General features: G+C 35.5%; 1 protein-coding gene across 5 annotated transcripts in view; it reads right to left on the bottom strand.

The window, feature by feature from the left end:
* Window positions 1–19,182, bottom strand: part of LOC147282416 (insulin-degrading enzyme-like 1, peroxisomal) — a 34,425-nt gene continuing 15,243 nt past the window's right edge. For all 5 annotated transcript variants that reach the window (XM_086248484.1, XM_086248483.1, XM_086248487.1 and 2 more), the window contains 13 exons: window positions 11,362–11,465; window positions 8,720–8,822; window positions 8,406–8,501; window positions 8,140–8,329; window positions 7,931–7,992; window positions 7,100–7,204; window positions 3,549–3,750; window positions 3,262–3,470; window positions 2,545–2,669; window positions 2,400–2,451; window positions 2,226–2,312; window positions 621–743; window positions 1–396 (listed from right to left, as the gene is read on the bottom strand). In XM_086248484.1, coding sequence (XP_086104610.1) covers window positions 148–396; window positions 621–743; window positions 2,226–2,312; window positions 2,400–2,451; window positions 2,545–2,669; window positions 3,262–3,470; window positions 3,549–3,750; window positions 7,100–7,204; window positions 7,931–7,992; window positions 8,140–8,329; window positions 8,406–8,501; window positions 8,720–8,822; window positions 11,362–11,465 — 1,707 coding nt within the window. In that variant the 3' untranslated portion in view covers window positions 1–147. The remainder of the gene's footprint in view (window positions 397–620; window positions 744–2,225; window positions 2,313–2,399; window positions 2,452–2,544; window positions 2,670–3,261; window positions 3,471–3,548; window positions 3,751–7,099; window positions 7,205–7,930; window positions 7,993–8,139; window positions 8,330–8,405; window positions 8,502–8,719; window positions 8,823–11,361; window positions 11,466–19,182) is intronic.

The following is a 19,182-nucleotide window of genomic DNA, read 5'->3' as shown; positions in this document are numbered from 1 at the left end:
TGAAAAGTGTCAATGAAGAAAAGAATCCTTGCTTGTGTAGTGTCTAATCAGCTCCGAAATGAAAATATTATTACATAAATTTCAATACATTTTTTGTACGACAAACCGCTTGAACCAAATTCCAAACAGAGATGAAACTTTCCCGGGCTAATTCTGAGTCCCATGACTAAATATTCCCTTGAATGAACCATAAAGAGATTGCGACCTTCGGAAACTGAAAATATCATCTATTTTGAGGGAGCCAGGCTGCACTGGCAAACGTTTATCTATTCTATACATAGATGAATTCCCATATACTCGGACGCTTAATGTCCTCTTTTGAGGTGCCCCAACTTTTATATACTCATTGAAGAAATCTATCAACTCTTGTTGTGTAAGCTTCCTCAGTGCTGCAATCTGTTTCAACACCACCATTGATCTGTTTAATATGACTTTTAAGATATCTGTCCCTATGCATACAACTCATGGAGTAAGATGACATGCCATGATGAGGACATTTTGTCTTTTCAGGTCCTTTTCTAATCCAATTGTACTCAGAAGAATAAAATGTATTGAACACCTAGCACTATACTTACAGATGGATCTTATACATGCAAATAAAGTTAGATTGATGTTCATACCTCAGCTTCTTTTCGATCAAACTTGAGGGTTCCATTAGAAATCTCCCTCCAATAATATTCAGCTTCTTCCCACAAGTTCTTATGCTTCTCAAGCTTCGTATCGATCAAAGCATTTACATTGCTCTGTGTAACAACAAATTCAGAAGTTATTTATTGGGAGAATAGCTGATCCTTTAAAGACTCGCACACGTAAGGTATACAGTCTTAGAGAACGAATCACCAAGGGAGGGTCCAGTTCAAATAATCAAACCTTCAAAATATTATATCATCTTTTTAACACGTGTACGAACATTAAGAAAGTTCGCAACAGACCTACTTGATGTTCTTTACCCAAGCACCACCCAAGGTGAAGCCTAGGAGCCCAACATAATACTTTAAAGATGAACTAACCATGTTACATCGTAAATATGTAGCTGAGTTTATTAGATAGAATCATAGAACTCATGCCTCAAAAAACTAAATTATATTCATTGTGCAGACCATCTTAGTTGTCAATATTTCAACCACCTGATATGATGAAGTTGAACATGGATTTAATACGACTTGCTACAGTGGTCAGAATGCTCATGCGTGACTTTTGAACAGTAAGTTTTAATTCGAAATTAAACATGATCTAGTCAAAATATGATCAGAAACGTAGCCAATAAGTGGCATTAGAAGCAATACTTCAAAATATGATGGTCAACTACAGTCAATTATCTTTCTCATATGCACAATACCATACATTTTGATATCTGAAACTATAGTTATTTTCTTGAGAAATTAAAAGGTTCATATCTGCATGTCATGTGTAATTTTCTCATCAAGTTTACTTCAATTGACATTTCTAAACCTGTAGTTAAATTTTTTAATAAATAGTTTATTTATTCTAAAAAAAAGGTGGTGGGAGAAGTGGGTTGCTGAAAATAAGGGTGTGATTTTGTATTTTGTTTTTTTAGGAAAACACTATTGGCACTCCAAAAAGGTCATCTGCACTCCAACATGTACAAATTTTCTCTTATGTTTTTTTAAAATTGGAGTGCAAGATGACATTTTTGGAGTGCCAATAACATCACCCTTTTTTAATTCTTAATTATTCTAGTTTACTATTTTGCCCTTAAAATATTTAATTATTTTATTTTAATTTTTTAACTAACAAAGGGTAAGATTGGGTTTTTGAATGTTTAACCTAACGTACTCCCCCTTCTCCCTTTATATAGATAATTATTCTTAATGTCATATATGACATCCCACTTATTTTTTTCCACTATACTTAGAAGTGATTGAACATTGACATTGAAAGACATACCATCTGTATGAGGATAAGAAACATGGCAAGGAAGACTGATGGAAGCCCAAAGATGACATCAGTGGAAGTTTAGAGGAAGTACTATGATTATGAATACTATTTATCTACAAGTGATTGAACATTTGATACTGGAAGACTCTACCATCTGTATGGGAGGATAAGAAACATGGCAAAAAATACTAAAGGAAGGTCAAAAATGATACCACTGGAAGTTCTAAGGAAGTCTGATGCTTATAAATGCAAAAGAGATTATAGTGGCATAAAAGATGGTCAACCCTTGTAAGCTGGAATTGAGGCTAGAACCTCATTGATCTCACCTTGAATTCATCATTTGCCATCTCATAAAGTTTACTTTCAAATGCCTTGAGGAATGCCTCCACTCTCAAATCGATATGTGCTGGACGCTGTTAAGATCAACATAACATACTTGGAATAGGCACATAAGCCAACAGGGAAACACTGTTTGAATAGAGTAAAAGCATGCCATATACCTCCGATGAAGATTGTATAATAAACTGCACTCCACAGATACCGGAATCATTCCTGCATCAGGAAAAACAAAAATGGAAGCTAATTGAAAAATTAAGTCCACATGAGGCCTGAAAAATAGCTAAGGAATTTGAAATTGTTTCATGCCTCTGCCTGAGCAAGGTGATGTAACCAAGTTCCTCAACTAATTTAAGCTGGTGGAAGGCCGGTTGATTTGCAACAAGAACAAACAGCTGAAGTTTCACATTCAGCATAAAATCATCTCGATGAACCTACACATATTAACATAATTGTGTATAAGAACAAATATCAGATAAATGACTGACAGATTGGTATGATGATATATTTTAACACATTCTGAAGAAACAATAAATAATCGAAATGGAAAGAGTGGTTTATTTTCAGTTGAAGCTGTCTCAAGGATCACAGGAAGGCCAAAAAGCAAGTCTTGTGAACCAAGAGAAGGCGTGGTCTATATGAGGGGAAAAAAAAGAGGTTTCATTTTTTTTGGACTGAAAGGAGAAAAGATGATCATTGTTGTCAGAACATCCCTTTTGCATGCAACCTCATCGAAAATACCCTGAAAGTCTATTTGAGTGATCAAACTACAGATCTATTAAAGATTATTAAAATTATACTTTTTAGCAGTGACATATAAAATTTTTAAAATTTCCTTGAATATATTTTCTGGATTTTATTAATGAGTATTGGAGAAGAAATTATTGGTTTGAAACACTTCAGTGGGAACTCTTACAAGGTTTTGTAAAGTTTGAATGAGACCATATAGAATGAAAACAAGAAACAGTAACTCCATGCCGGAAAGGACAGAATCTAGTTTATTCATTATGTAAACAAATTAAAAACCTGAATATAGTGGACAAGGGCACAACTCTTATCACTTGGATTAAGGCCTTCCACAGGGTAGAAATAGTTCTTGCCGTTTTCAAGCTTCACAACTCTATTTGTCAAATGTTGGGATGGGAATAAAGGTTGGCAAATAGGGTTTGAACCCTTAAAGAAAACATCTTCAATATGCTGAATCATTGACTCAGCTTCATTACTTTCAAGGTTTCCTGCAAAAACAATTTACTAGAAATGAATGCCAGTAGAAAAGGAAAACTATAACAAAGATATATAACTATGGCTATAACCTGCTGCGTAGCACTCTATGAAGGCCCTTGAGAGCATCATGGGAACAAATTTGGCAAGATCTTCAACTTCAAGATGAGGAAGAACTTCAAGTTCTTCCATCCTTTGCCAAGTATGATCCCGTAGAATTAATGAGCAGTAGTACATAGCCTGCTCATGAGGCTGTTGAAATTTGTAATTTTGGTATTGCTTTGTGACCATTTCCTGATACCGACAAAAGGGCAGATAACACAGGATACAATTAAAGTTATACACCACTTGAAATATCATATGGCATAAAAAGAAAAGGTGTTCTACATAGGCCCAACTAAATAAAGCTATACATATCAAGTGCCAAAGCAAGAAACAGCTTCAAAGCAAGAACAAACTGCTCCTACGAAACACAGATTAATTGATGAAATAAAAACTTAGGTTTTTCTTTGGACCCACAAATAATGTTAATAATAATAAATGATGATGATGATGATGATGAAATATACGAAAGTCCTATGATTCTAAGGATGATCAGCATTTTTAACTAGGGCATGGACCTTCAGGTCAGAATTTTGACAATTAGAATATGTAATTGAATATTTTGTATGAAAGAAGAAACAAGATTGTCACTTATGCCAACTTAGCTATTCTCCATGATCATGGAAAATTCTACTCCACCTTTGATAGAGCATGAAGAGAATCTTGGAGGTTCTAGAACATAAAGCTAATGTTCCAAATCACTTTTTATAAAAAGAATTTAAAAAAGATGTAGCAGAAAATAGGTAGAGAAATATGTTTCTTTAACTTTTGAAAATCCTTCTGGAGCTGCAGGACATAAGATAGATAGTGTAAGGGGGGTGTACTCAATCAAGACTTTTAAAGACTTTTGTTAAATTAAAAAGTCAGGAGGTACTCAATCAAGACTTTTATATACTTTTAAAACGTCTATAAAAGTCAGGGGGTACTCAATCAAGACTTTTTAAAAGTCTATGAAAATCATACGGTACTCAAAATGTCAATGACTTTCACAGATTTCTCAAATTCATAGACTTTAAAAGACTTTTGGCATTAAAGTATACATACCAAATCTTCTTATTTCTCTTCCAGTCCCCCCCAACACTTTGAAAGACTTTTGAGAAAAGGCTTCCCCTTTTCTCTCTTCGCCTCCTTTAGCATTGCATGCGCGCGTGTATGTCCCTTCTAACATTGATACACCTATTCCTTATCATTGATACTGTTGCAATCTATGCTTTAAGCCCTAAGCTCCTCTCCCGTCATCAACCAACTCATGTATAGTATGCTCAAACTCTATCTCTATTACTCATCGCGTTCAATTAATGGAATTTCTTTCAACCTGCACTTACAAAACTATATCCAAAAATATTTCCATCATCCAAAAAGATTGAAAGCTAATCAATCATGCAATTGTTATTTGTTTAATTGGCATTGCAGAATGCTACATGCCTTAATTCGTCGTCTTCAGACTCTGGAAAAGGGCGAAGCAAGTCCTCTTCTATCAAAGTGGCCCATGGATTCCACTTAGTCCAAGGCAAATCTGGTCATGATATGGAGGATTTCCATGTTGCTGAATACAGAAAAAGGAAAAATCACGTCCTTGGATTGTTTGCCATCTTTGACGGCCATCTAGGTGATCGTGTCCCTACTTATTTGAAAGATAACCTTTTCAACAACATACTTGAAGAGGTATCCCTTCCCACCTACTCCATATTCTTGTATACATACTCAACTAACAGACCAAGGAAAAGAACAATAGATTGCTGGTTTCCTACTGGCGTATCAATAATTTTTTTTTTTTTTTTTTTTTTTGTGTTCTTTACTATAACTTGTGCAGTAGGATACAAAAGAATTCCCCTCCAAGACTTTTCGCGCGTGTATCAAAAAGTCATTGAAAATTTATCAATGTCTATGAAAGTTTTTTAATAAAACTTCATGAAAGTCTATAAAACTCTTTGAAAGTCTATCATAATTCTAAAAGTCTATGAAAGTCTGTCACTTAAAAAAAGTCTTTAAAAATCTGGATTGAGTACACCCTCCTAAGTTTCTAGAATAACACAACACAAGAAATCACTAGACATGCAAAAAGTATTAATCCGGTAACTGTATCATCACTGACAGTGTTCAGTCAAATGCTCAGATTGTCTCAGAACTGATAATAACTCAAATATATGTATTTGTTATGCCTAAATTCTATTTATTAAATATAAATATTTGGCAATTTTAACTTATTTGAGTTATATTTTACCTTTTCAGATATATTTGGTGAAAGGGACATTCTTTCATTACATGAGTTTTAATTGCAAATCAAAGGATAAGTCATCAATCATCATTGGGTGATATAAGCCATCTGTTTCACACCTAGCTAGGAAAGGAAGCAACAAAACTAATGGAAAGCTTATGGAATGGAGGGAGTGGCGTGGAACTAGGAAAAGAGTTATTGGGCCTATGGTTTTGATTGGTTAATATACTAAGAAGAGTTGTTGGGCCTAGCTGCTTCAATTAATCTGCATCTAATTCACTACAACTTGGCCTTGGCTGGGTTGTGTCGTGCAAACATGTAGAAATTGACATTAGGACCCACTATCTTTCCTAGTGCAGCAAGATAAACGAGATAAAAGAAAAGGAAATAGAAGTAGCTAGAAAGAAACGTGGGACCCAAATCGTCAATTCTTTCCTATACAAAGAGAAATTTGATGGCGGTGCTGTTTCCATTGCGCAATAGGACTTGGGCTATATAAATACCCAAGCACTGCTTGTTCGACTCTCGCTCTCTCTCTCTAAACTCTCTTTACATTTTTTAGGGTTTTATTTTCTTGTTATGGAGAACTAAACTCCCTAGCATTAGGGAATCTTACAATTTATCTATTGAATTTGTTAGTCTGATTCAAATTCTGGTCTTCAATGATTATATTTTTCTATGTGGTTGAATATATTTAATATTTAAGTTTTCTCTTTGATTTAATTGATGAGTGTTTGATGCAATTCATAGATTCAGTCATGCTTTTCCTATAGTTTAGAAAATCAATCATGCTTTTAATAATTGAAAATAACTTGTAGATTGATATAATTTCGATGAATATTGTTTCTTGCCTAAGGGTACATGTTATGCATGGAATTATCCTAAAGGAAATTGAAAAGAGATTTTTATAATTTTGATCAACCAGAGTGAGAAATTACTTAAGTTTATGATATTTTTCTAAAAATTATAATTGTCAAATCTTCCGATTTAGGGCGCTTCCTAGTTATACCTTAATTGAGATATAAAAAAAAGAAAATCAAATTAACGGATTGCATAATTAAGTTGTAGGTGGAACCCTAATGCTTTAGTATTTTCTCATTATTGAATTTTTCCTACGACTCAAAGCTTGTTTAATTTTTCTATCATTTGTTTCAGCTCTTTAGCAAATTCTGTTAACTTTTCCACTACTCTATGTGGATTCGACACTCGAATTCCATTTTATACTGCTACGCAAAACCTACACTTGAGTTTAGCAAGCAAGAACAAAGCATAAAAACATTTAAAATATAATATTTCTTACGCACAAGGAGCCTTAAACTTTACCTTAATAACAGAGAACCTGTCAGCTTTCACTTGAAAGCTTGCAATCTTTTCAACTACAGTTTCCAATAAAATCCTCAATTTGTGATTATAACCAACCAGAATCACCTGAAGAAGAAAATATAAGGTCACAAGCAAACAATAAAATGCATCCATTTGAGAAGGAGGGGGGAGCCGGGGGAGGGGGGGGGGGGAAGGAATAACTCAAAAAGTAGCACAAATTAAACTTAGAAACAAAGGCCAAATCCAGGTGCAGTTATGATGAGCAGAAGGTAATGAAAATGAGGACCTAATGGGGCTAAATGACATGGAGCTGCAGCAAATGGTAACTTTAGCAACAGATGAGAATTTATAGCTACCTGCCTACCTGACCTATGAGGTAGAAGTAAAGCAAAAATAAACCCACAGACCAACTAAACCCTGCCCAGTTAATAATGCAGAAATAGCAGAACATACTAACTACTGTCCACCCATTTTGGACCCTCTTCAAAAATCAACCACCCTCAAACAACTAAGCGATCTAAGGTCCATTACTTCATCCAGAATTTAGAGCCTTAGTGTTTTGTTTTGGCCACAAAGCCTTAGTGTTTACAGTTGGAGAAATCCATCAGATGGTTTCTACTTCCGCCTTCTAAGTAACTAACATTTAGCCTGAGCTGGAAGTTTAACTTCTTAATATAAATTATCCTAATTTAAACTTTCTCAATATCACAGTGCTGCAGGACCCAAAAATAAAACAATAAGCTGAGACAGCACAGACTAAACTTTTACAGAAACAACAAAACAACAATTTAAAGAAGCATCTAGCAAGTTTTGCATGGTTTAATAAGATACCTCAAACCCACTATCTGTGTTGTTTATTCCATAATACAGTCCAGCAACCTGAGCATAATAAGCTGACAACAAAACAATTCAATAAGCTCTTCTTCAAGAAAATAACACCATTTGTGTAAGTGAAAAACAAAATTGGTCACCACAAATGGAAATTAAATGGAGATGCCCAGATTAAACATATCGTAATTGATTGTAAATACACGTCTTACCATATTCGTTCAAGTAATCCATTAACAGCAGAGTAAAAATATTAGTTAGGACTTCTGCTTCAGGGGAGTCAATTGCGTTGGGACAATTGAAATCAATCGTAACATAAGCTTTAGGGGTAAAGAACATTGTATCAGGCTTGTACCATAGTGTCGAATACGGTGACTTTCTCAGCAGAACTGGAAATTTGACCTGATTAAAAATCAATCATATCAGAAAAATTTAAGTTCTTTGTTCCCTTCAAATTTGATTTTACTATTCATCACACCTTCTCATGCTCATCCTTAAGTGACAAGTCAGTGGGGATGAGCACATTAGGTACTGGTAGGTGCAAATTCTCATTTGGGGAAGATACTATCCATTCCTGCAATCAAATTAAAAACTTTCAGTGGCCTAGTCTTTTCTTTTCTCCTCTTAAAAGACTCCTAATACCTCTAAACTGATGTAATTAACAAAAAAGCAACAAAGCTTGCAGATTATTACCACTAATATATATGTATATATATATATATATATCATTGCTGCCCTAATGCTATTGTGCCCGTTAAAATATAAAAAGCGATTTATACATCCCTAACAAACCTGAATCATAGAGCCAGTAATTCTCTCGATGGAATAAGCAGTTCCATACCATGGCTCAATCATGTCAGTATGACCTTCAAATTTTTTTGACTCCCAGAAAATTCTGTAGAACAGGACTTATTAAAAGACTTATCACAGTTTATTGTCATTATCTCACTTGAACAAGTAAAAATAGACATTTGGAGAATTATGAGAACACTAAAACATTTCTTTAATGCAGATATTAAACTTTTAGTAGAAACACAGTGTTTTATGAGAATTTGATAACTTGTTGTATTCTTCTCATTTAGAGGTATTTAAACTGATACAAGAATTCCTAATACAACTAGGAAAGCCAATAAGGAAATAATTACAAGGTCAACTATCTACAGCTAATTCTATGACACTATACACACTAACACTTTTGGAGAGCAGCAAGAAGTACTATGCCATGGATGGAAAGATCAATTGCGTACATAAATAATACGACCATTCAAAACTAAAATAGGACAGCCCTCAGGAAATAGGATAAGTGATTAATGAGTTCTGGTGCTGTGAATTACTATAAGAAATCAATAGAATACATAAATTCCATTCAACACAAGTATAATAAATTAGTCCACTATCTCTCTCTTTTGTTAATATAGGTGGATATCTTGCACATCTTAGATTGATCGGAAATAGGAATCAGTGGGTTGTCAATTAATTGGTAAAAGTAGGATTCACATCAGAATTGAATGGAACTAGTTTAGTTTTATAATGGGCTAATTACAAATAAGTCAATAAAACTTTTCATAATTACATTAATCAATGCACTTTTTCATAATTTCATTTCAGTCACTATTAACCAAAATGAAAAAATATAAATTATAATAAATTAATAAACATACATTAATATTTATATTTAGATTTGTATTTGATTGCTACACAACAAAATGGCTTAGGGTTTAGCTAAGGAGGAAAATTTCATTTTTTGGGGAGGGGGAGATTTTATCAAAATACCAAACAATTTTCGTTTAGATTTCGGTAAAATTTCAGTGAAATTTTTGAGACCATAGGGCAGAGGCGAGCCGGCCTTGTCGCCAGCCATCGCCGGAGTGAGGCGAAATTTCGGTGAAATTTTCGAGACCATAGGGCAGAGGCGAGCCGGCCTCGTCGCCGGATTGAGAGAAGTGATTAGGGAAGGAGAGAAGGAAGAGATCCGGGAAGAGAAGAGATCGGGGAGGGAGAGGGAGGGTTTCTGTTTGTTTTCCCAGAAAGCTTGGGAAACTAAAAGAAAGTTCAGGTTTTGATTATATTTCTAACCTTTTTTTTTTTTTTTTGGGCATGTGTGGTTGAAGAAGAGGGTGATGGCAGAAGAGGTGGCGCATCCGTTGACTTATGCATTGGAGGTAATATTGAAGAAGAGGAAAAGTAATGAGGAATTGGCTTTAAGGAGGAAAGAGAATTGGAGTAGAGGAAGGAAGACAGAGAAATAAGTCTAATGAGGCTGGAGAAGTGAAGAGTCACGGGGAAAAGGTTTAGTATTGATTAGGGTTTGAGGCTTTTGGGCAATTGGAAAGAAAAAAAAGGGTTTGAGGTTTTGTTTGGCCGTTTTGGGGTTTCGTTTAGTTGTTTTTAAACCTTAATACATTTCTATATAAAAATAATTAAAAATATCCTAAAGGGCCTAAATCCTTAAAGACAATTGGATTCAAAATGATTAAATATTTCTTAAAAATATGTCATTTTTATGTAATTGTTAATTAGTGAGCTATTTTTATTTAATAGTATTTGCCTCCAAAGCTCCAACATGCATTATATTTATCTTATTGAATACTTATTTAATTCATGATTTAATATTGTACTATAAATAAATTTGAGGTGTTATTTATATAAGTATTAATTAGTAACCCATTTTTTTAACAGTATTTGCCTGCAGCGCGTATTATATTCACCTTATATCACATGAAACCTACTATATATTTTGGTTTCTTCAATGTTTTTTATCAATGTAGTAGATAACATGTTAAATAAACATATGGTCAAGTTTCATTCAAAATTTATGTATTTTGATAGCAATTTCCGTCGTTTTTGTCTAATTTTGTTGAAATCGAAATTTTCATCGAAAATTTTCTCAAAACCGAAATTTACTCCTTGGGTTAGCTTCTGGATTTTGGACACTAATTCTAAACCCTAAACCCTATTTATATACCCTACACTCCATTTCTATACCCTAAACTAAATTAAAGACAAAGTCATAATTTTACGTCCATAAGTAATGAAAAAAATGGATGGGCAAATTGATATTTTTCAATGCACCAAAATATATTACATCATCAAGTGGATTGGGCTTAATGACAAATAATGGGCTGAGCCATTGACTAAAATGTAATTTCTCAAAATATACCATTGACTAATATGAGATAGAAAATTTTGTATTAACCTATTTGTAATATTGAGACTTTTTATTGACTTTTTTGTAATTTGCTATTTTATAATAGCTATTCACATAGAAGTTTAAGGACCGATATTGTTTATCATCTTCCAAGAAAGATAGGAATACAAGATTAAAAATTGGAATCAAAGAGAGAATTTCTATACCTCTCCATCAGACTATCATTAAGATTTTGGAAATCACCTAACCAACCCCTAAAATAATCCAAATTAAGTGATAGACTTACCTGACACTGTTTGTAGAAAGCTTGTTCAGCACCGTTTGGATACTGTGTGGACTGAAGTTAGAAGGCAAGGATGATCTTACTAGCCAATATTTTGGGGGATATTTCTGAAAAGTGATACAAACTTGCCATGTGAGTAAGAAGCAAGTACAAATATATAATTCAAATATTTTGGGGAATATTTCTGAAAAGCAACTACCACCCACTACTCTTCCCCCAAAGTAAAAAGGGAAAAGAACTTTTTTTGTTGGAAAAAAACAAAAGAAGTTTCTTAACGCAAATTAAATTAAGTATAATAGCAATGAACGGACAGTACAGCGAAGGTTCAGGCCCTGTTTGGGATTGCGGTGGAGGACTCAAAAGCTGTTGTGGATGACAATTCTCAATCACCTACAGCAGTTTTGGTGTTTGGTAAAAAAATAAAAAACTGTTTTCTCCCACAATTCTCAACTTCCCACAGCAAAAACAGAAAGCAGGTTTCTAGGTGCTTTTGAAAGCTGTTGTGGATGACAATTCTCAATCACCCACTGCAGCTTTCAAAAGCACCTAGAAACCTGCAGTAAATCACAACAACAATGAATATTTTATTTTACCCATAATACCCTTATTGATTTCTATAATTTTTATTTGTTTATTTTAAATTAAAAAATATGTCAATTGTTAGTTATATTTTATATTGTGATAATTAATTATGATATTTTATTTGTATGATTAAAATTATAATATACTTTAAAAAATAATATGAATACTTATTTAATAATGTTGTTCTTAAAAAGATTAATGCTAATAAAAATTTGTAGCCACAAATTTAAAAAATAAGTAAAAAAATATTTTAGTTTTACCAAACAAATAAGTGAAAGACACTTTCAGCATCATGTCTATTTTAGTAATTATACACAGTCACAGCATTTTTACATTAACATTTACCAAACACTTTGATACTGTTTTTTGCACACACAGCACTTTTGAAAACATAGTTTACCAAACACTCAACTGCTTTACTTTACAGCTGACTTTACTTCACAGCTGTTTTACTTCACAGCTGTTTTTCCTCACAGCAATACCAAACTGACTCTCAATCATTACCTTCTACAATCTAACTAACAACAAACTAATAGCACAAAGCCATTGAAAATTTACAAATGATCGACTTAAGAAACAAAAGCTCCCCAATCCATATGAAGAGAGAAAAACGGAAGATCTCTATATTCATTGGATATCCGACAAGAAATCTATCTTCTCCTCACATTTGCCCCCTAAAATCCTATTATTCCTTTCCAAACAAATAACTTGAACAATTGGCAACAGGCTACAATTCCACAAGACTTTGGTCTTTTCCCCCCATAAAAAGCACAATGTTTCTCATTAAATAAAATGCATAGGATGGGAAAATAAAATTCACATCAATGTGATAGAAAAGTGCAGAGACCAAAAATTAATTACAAAATGGTTCAGCACGAATTATAGAGGATACCGAATTTTTTTTTTGGCCATTTACCAAATTAGCCAACTCTAGCTCAATTACAGTGTGTTATTTTAGAGTTGGCTGTTCGTACAACAGAACTGGGGAGATATCAATTCCTATAGGCATCCCACATCTCATGAGATAAGGGAATTTCAACTACCAATTTTCACATAGGAAATACTAGTTCCAATCTTTCATCCCTTATAAGTATTTGCTAATATGACACCCAAAATAAATTTGCTATGAGAAATATTTATTTTTGTATAAATTTTCAGAATGTAACTTTGATATCTCACCAAATAAATACCTGTAAATGTACAAAGGTATTTCTCCTATTTAAAAAGAGTAACTAAAACAGGGAATTTCAATATTATAAATATATAAAATGAAGAAATAGGGGTTTCTTTTATCTAATGAAGTTTATGTTTATTTTCTATTAGTTATTTGTAATATGAGATGATTTCAAATTCCAAGAATACCCAAACAACGATATAAATTCTATAAAATTATAATTCTCATGAGTTTAAATTCTTAAGAATTAACAATTGTCAAGATTTATCCAGCAAACAAATAGATTAGCCAATGTGGAACATAGTGATTAGGATAATCAAACCCCGAAACAGTTTAAAACAATTAATCCATCAAACAAAAGAATTGTCAAGTGTTGACTTCTCTCAATCCAGTTTACTAATCAGAAATATGGTGCCATATGAATTTAAAATTTAACACTTCTAGAATGTTAAATTTGTAAGATACCTTCACAAAAGATTATTTCTCAAATTTTATGACTGGACTTTATATTTTCCCTGCAAAATTGCTCTCATATTAATTCATGTACGGCAACCCTGCCCAGAGTTCTTTGGTAGGGGAAAGAATCCATACAAATCAAATTCTTACAGGAACATAAAACCAAGTGGCATACATTATTGGATAATATGGTTTGAATTTGAATTCTGGAATTGATAACCATATCCGGTTGTAGTTTGATTCCTTAGCTTTAGTTTTTTTTGAATTGTTTGTTGCTATCCTATAGCAGATCCTATCCTATAGCTAATCCTATCTCTATATAAAGATGTACTCTGCTACTTTAATTAATAACAGAGCATACAGTTTCTATATGGTATCAGAGCCACCGATCCTTTAAACCTTAGCTTCTCATTTCAACTTCCTCTGCGCAATGGCCTCCACCACCGTCCAATATCCTTACCCAGCTACCCTCAATGTGGCAAATTTTGTTTCAATCAAATTGACACAGACAAATTATCTCATGTGGAAAACACAAATCATGGGTTTGATTGAATCCCAAGACATGATAGGATTCATTGATAAGGGTCTTCCTTGTCCACCCAAATACCAACTTCCTACAAATTCTACACAGGATGCAGATGCACCACCAGTGCCAGTCAATCCAGCATATATAGCCTGGAAGAAGTCCGATGGTCTTCTCTGGGGCTGGATTACAGGAACATTATCTGAAGAAGTCTTAGCCGCAGTTGTTGGACTTAACACTGCTTATGATGTCTGGATGGCAATCTCACGTGCCTTTGCACAGGATTCACAAGAAAGGGAGTTTTATCTCCAACAAAAACTGCGGATGCATAAGAAAGGTGATTCTACCCTTACTGCTTATTTGCTTAGCTTTAAGAACAATTGTGATGATCTTGCAGCAATTGGAAAGCCGGTTCCCGATCGAGAAAAGGTGTTTGCGTTACTCACTGGCCTTGGTTCCGGATATGAATCTTTTGTGACAACTATGTTGAAGCCACCCACTCCTTGCTATGATGAGGTAGTACCTTTGTTGAAGTCACATGAAAATATAAGGCTGTTATATGCACAGGATAATCTGAATCATCATACTGCATTCATGGGTCAGCGTCAAAATACTTCCAAGCCACGTTTTGGAAGAGCTAATTCCTTTAGTTCACGAGGAAGAGGTTTTACACAGACTAGTCGGTCTACTGACTCTGGCTCCCGTTCTAATGTTGGTGTGATTAACAACCCAACTGGTGCACCTGGCTCCTCAAATTCAAATATGAAAGGTCAGTTTTGTCAAATTTGTTCCAAACCTAATCATACGGCTCTCCGCTGTTGGCATAGGTTTAATCAATCCTTTCAATCTGAGGACATACAAAAGGCTCTTGCTGCTCTCACCATATCTGGCGCCCAAGACCAAGAGTGGTTTCCTGATACCGGCGCTAGTGTACACATGACCAATGACCCTGGTAAGCTTTATTTCATTACGCCGTATCATGGGCATGACAAAATAATGGTGGGAAATGGTGAATTTCTAGAAATTACACATATTGGAAAGGCTGCTATCCATGTTGATAATACTGTGTTACATTTGGATGATGTTTTGGTTGTGCCTGGAATTAAAAAAAATTTAATCTCTGTCAGTCAATTAACTTCAGATCTACCATATCAGTTTGAGTTTACTGATACTTATTTTTTGGTTAAGAACAAAGCAACTCAGCAAATAGTGGTGAAAGGAAGGAGGAGCGGTGATCTCTACAGTCTACAACCTGGAAATAAAGTGGTGTGTTATGCAAACAGGTGTTCTGTTGTTTCCAAGTCCACATGGCACCATCGGTTGGGACATACACATCAGCAAATATTTGATTTCTTATGTCGTCGGAATTTAATTTCTAGTTCTGTTGCTACTTCTAATAAGGAAGTTTGTACTAGCTGCCAAATGGCGAAGTCTTGTCGCTTGCCTTTTATTTCATCTAATAAAAAGGATCTTGGGTTGTTTGATAAAATACATTGTGATTTGTGGGGACCAGCACCTGTTGCTTCTGTTCAGCGGTTTCGCTATTATGTGATTTTCGTTGATGAATTCTCTCGGTTTACATGGATGTTTCCTCTTAAGTTAAAAAGTGATTTTACTTCTTGCTTCACTAAGTTTCATAAATATGTGACCACACAATTTGGTAAACAGATCAAAATACTTCAATCTGATGGTGGTGGTGAATTTGTGAATCAGCTTTTGGCTAATTATCTTTCTTCTCATGGAATTGTTCATTATAAGTCTTGTCCGTTTACACCTGAACAAAATGGCATGGCAGAACGTAAGCATCGCAATATTACTGAGCTTGGATTAACATTGTTGTTTCATGGAGGGGTGCCTAAACGTTTTTGGGTAGAAGCCTTCCATACAGCTGTTTGGCTCATAAATAGATTGCCTACGCGGGTTCTTGATATGCAATCACCTTTTGCAAGGCTATATGGTCATACTCCAGACTATACTTCTCTACGGGTTTTTGGATCTCGTTGTTTTCCTTATTTACGGCCTTATGCTCAGCATAAATTTAATCCTCGGTCTTTGCCTTGTGTCTTTCTGGGATATTGTGATGAATACAAGGGTTATAGATGTTTTTATCCACCTACTGGCAGAGTTTATATCTCCCGTCATGTGGTATTTGATGAGGATAATTATCCTTTTAAGAATCCTGGATCCTTATTTAATCCTACTGCTTCCTTGACTGATTTTGCAGTTTTTCCTGATTGGCTTACAGCTACAGTAGAGCCCACTGCTTCTCAAATTTCACCTCCGTTCACAGGCCCACGTGATCCAGTTTTGGAAGTTATTATTCCAGTTGCTAGTGGCGTGACGTGTGTTGAGGATGGCTCATCTTCTCCTCCTCATTCTCCAGTTGTTTCTCCATTGCCTGATGAGGAGCCATCCAATGGGAATTCACCTATTTCAATCACTGATGCAGCGCCTGTTCAAAACACTCATGCAGCACCTCTTCCGATCACTGATGTCGCACCCTTGCCTATTCAGCCCACTGATGTCGCAACTGATGTCGCACCCTTGCCTATTCAGCCCACTGATATCGCAACTGATGTCGCACCCTTGCCTATTCAGCCCACTGATGTCGCACTTCCTCTAGCGTCTCATCATTCCATGACTACTCGGTCGAAATCCGGTATTGTAAAGCCTAATTCCAAGTATTGTTTCTCTGTTGTTACTGCACCTATAGAACCCAAATCTGTGAAATCTGCCTTAAAACATAGTGGCTGGGCAGCTGCCATGAATGAAGAGTTACAAGCTTTGCGTGCTAATGACACTTGGGAACTCGTGCCTCGTGTTCCTGGCTGCAACATTGTTGGTTGCAGGTGGGTTTTTAAAACCAAATTGAAGTCTGATGGTTCGTTAGAACGTCTCAAAGCTCGGCTAGTTGCTAAAGGATTCTCTCAGGTACCCGGTTTGGATTTTATTGAAACTTTTTCTCCAGTAATTAAACCTACAACCATCAGGATTATTTTAACACTTGCCCTTGCTCAACAATGGGATATTCGTCAATTGGACGTAAAAAATGCCTTTTTGCATGGTTATTTGTCTGAACCTGTGTACATGGAGCAACCCCCTGGTTTTCAAGATTCACAGTATCCTCATCATGTGTGCAAATTGAAGCGTGCTTTATATGGTCTCCGACAAGCTCCACGTGCATGGTTTGATCGGTTCACTACATTTTTACTGGATCTTGGTTTTTTCTGTAGTGTGGCCGACTCATCTTTGTTTGTTTTAAATCGTGGTGGTCACGTGCTTGTCTTACTTTTATATGTCGATGACATAATTTTAACTGGCAGCTCTATTTCTCTTATTGATGACATGGTTCAGGTGTTTCAAAAAGAATTTTCCATGAAGGATTTGGGCTATCTCCATTATTTTTTGGGGGTGGCAGTGGAACGCTGTTCAGATGGTCTTTTTCTTCATCAGGCTAAGTATGCTCAAGAGCTTTTGGATCGTGCACAGATGACTCATTGTCGTCCTTTATCTACTCCAATGCCTACCAAAGCGTCTTCCCCTGATAATACACCATTCTCTGATCCTCACTTGTATCGGAGTCTTGTTGGTGGCTTGCAGTATCTCACGTTCACTCGGCCCGATCTGGTCTTCAGTGTGAATTTTGCTTGTCAGCATATGCAGGCACCTACTGTCTCTCATTTTCAGTTGGTGAAGCGTATTTTCCGATACATTCATGGTACTCTTACGCATGGGATTCATCTGCGCTCTTCTTCCACCTTGGCTCTCTCCGGCTTTTCTGATGCGGATTGGGCAGCTTGCCCTGTTACTCGCCGGTCTATCACTGGTTTTTGCACTTTCCTTGGTGATAACTGTGTGTCTTGGTCCACCAAGAAGCAGCCTACGGTCTCTCGTTCTAGTTCGGAAGCTGAATATCGCGCCTTGGCTTGTGCTGCCGCTGAGCTTACATGGATTACTTTTATCTTGCGTGATGTTGGTCTTTTTCTCGCTGAGCCACCAGTTCTATACTGTGACAATCTCTCTGCTTTGCACATGACTGTCAATCCCGTCTTTCATGGCCGGTCTAAGCATGTTGCTCTCGACTATCATTTCGTGCGCGAGAAGGTGGCTCTTGGGGCCTTGGTTACACAATTTGTTCCTTCTGCACAGCAGTTTGCAGACATATTTACTAAGCCTCTTTCTCGAAAGGTGTTTGTCTATCTCTGCAGCAAACTTGGCTTGCGAGCTTCTCATCGACCAAGTTTGAGGGGGCATATTGGATAATATGGTTTGAATTTGAATTTTGGAATTGATAACCATATCCGGTTGTAGTTTGATTCCTTAGCTTTAGTTTTTTTTGAATTGTTTGTTGCTATCCTATAGCAGATCCTATCCTATAGCTAATCCTATCTCTATATAAAGATGTACTCTGCTACTTTAATTAATAACAGAGCATACAGTTTCTATATACATGTCAGTAAGCATAAAATGCACACATAATCAAGTAAAAAAACAGTTCAAGTCAACGTTATTTTTTATAGGAAACATAAATATGATATTAGTAAAATTTAGAAAGTGAGTACAATTAAAGTGGACCAGGTGAAGCTGATGCAGATATTAGTAATGCATGAGAAAAGGTTAAACAGTCATTAATAATTGGCAGTCATTAATTCGGTAGTTGTTGGGTAGTTGTCAGTCATTAAATGAATTCTAGTAACTGTTGGGTAGTTGTCAGTCTTTAAGTGGGTGGCTAGGAGTTATCATTGTGGTCGCTGTTAATCATTAAGTATTGAGCTATAAAAAGAGGAAACCCTATGTCTTGTAATCAATGTTGACAGATCTTGGAGCGGTTCTAGTGGCAAATGAAGTAGTGGAGGAAAGTGAGGAAGAAAAAGGAGGAAGGGTTGGTTTTCAAGATAGATTTTGAGAAAGCTTATAATCATGTGGATTGGAGATTTTTGAAAGAAGTTCTGGAAAGAAAGGGTTTTGGTGGTAGGTGAAGAAGTTGGATAAAGGGTTGTTTGGAATCTGCTAACTTTTCAATTTTGATTAGTGGCAGACCTAGAGGCAAGTTCAAGGCATCGCGAGGCTTGAGACAAGGGGTTCCCTT

This window comes from Dryas octopetala, chromosome 6 (assembly GCF_963921425.1).
Source record: "Dryas octopetala chromosome 6, drDryOcto1.1, whole genome shotgun sequence".
Classification (NCBI taxonomy): domain Eukaryota; kingdom Viridiplantae; phylum Streptophyta; class Magnoliopsida; order Rosales; family Rosaceae; genus Dryas; species Dryas octopetala.
The sequence above is the reverse complement of the archived record's forward strand: the minus strand, read 5'-3'. Positions and strand labels throughout refer to the sequence as shown.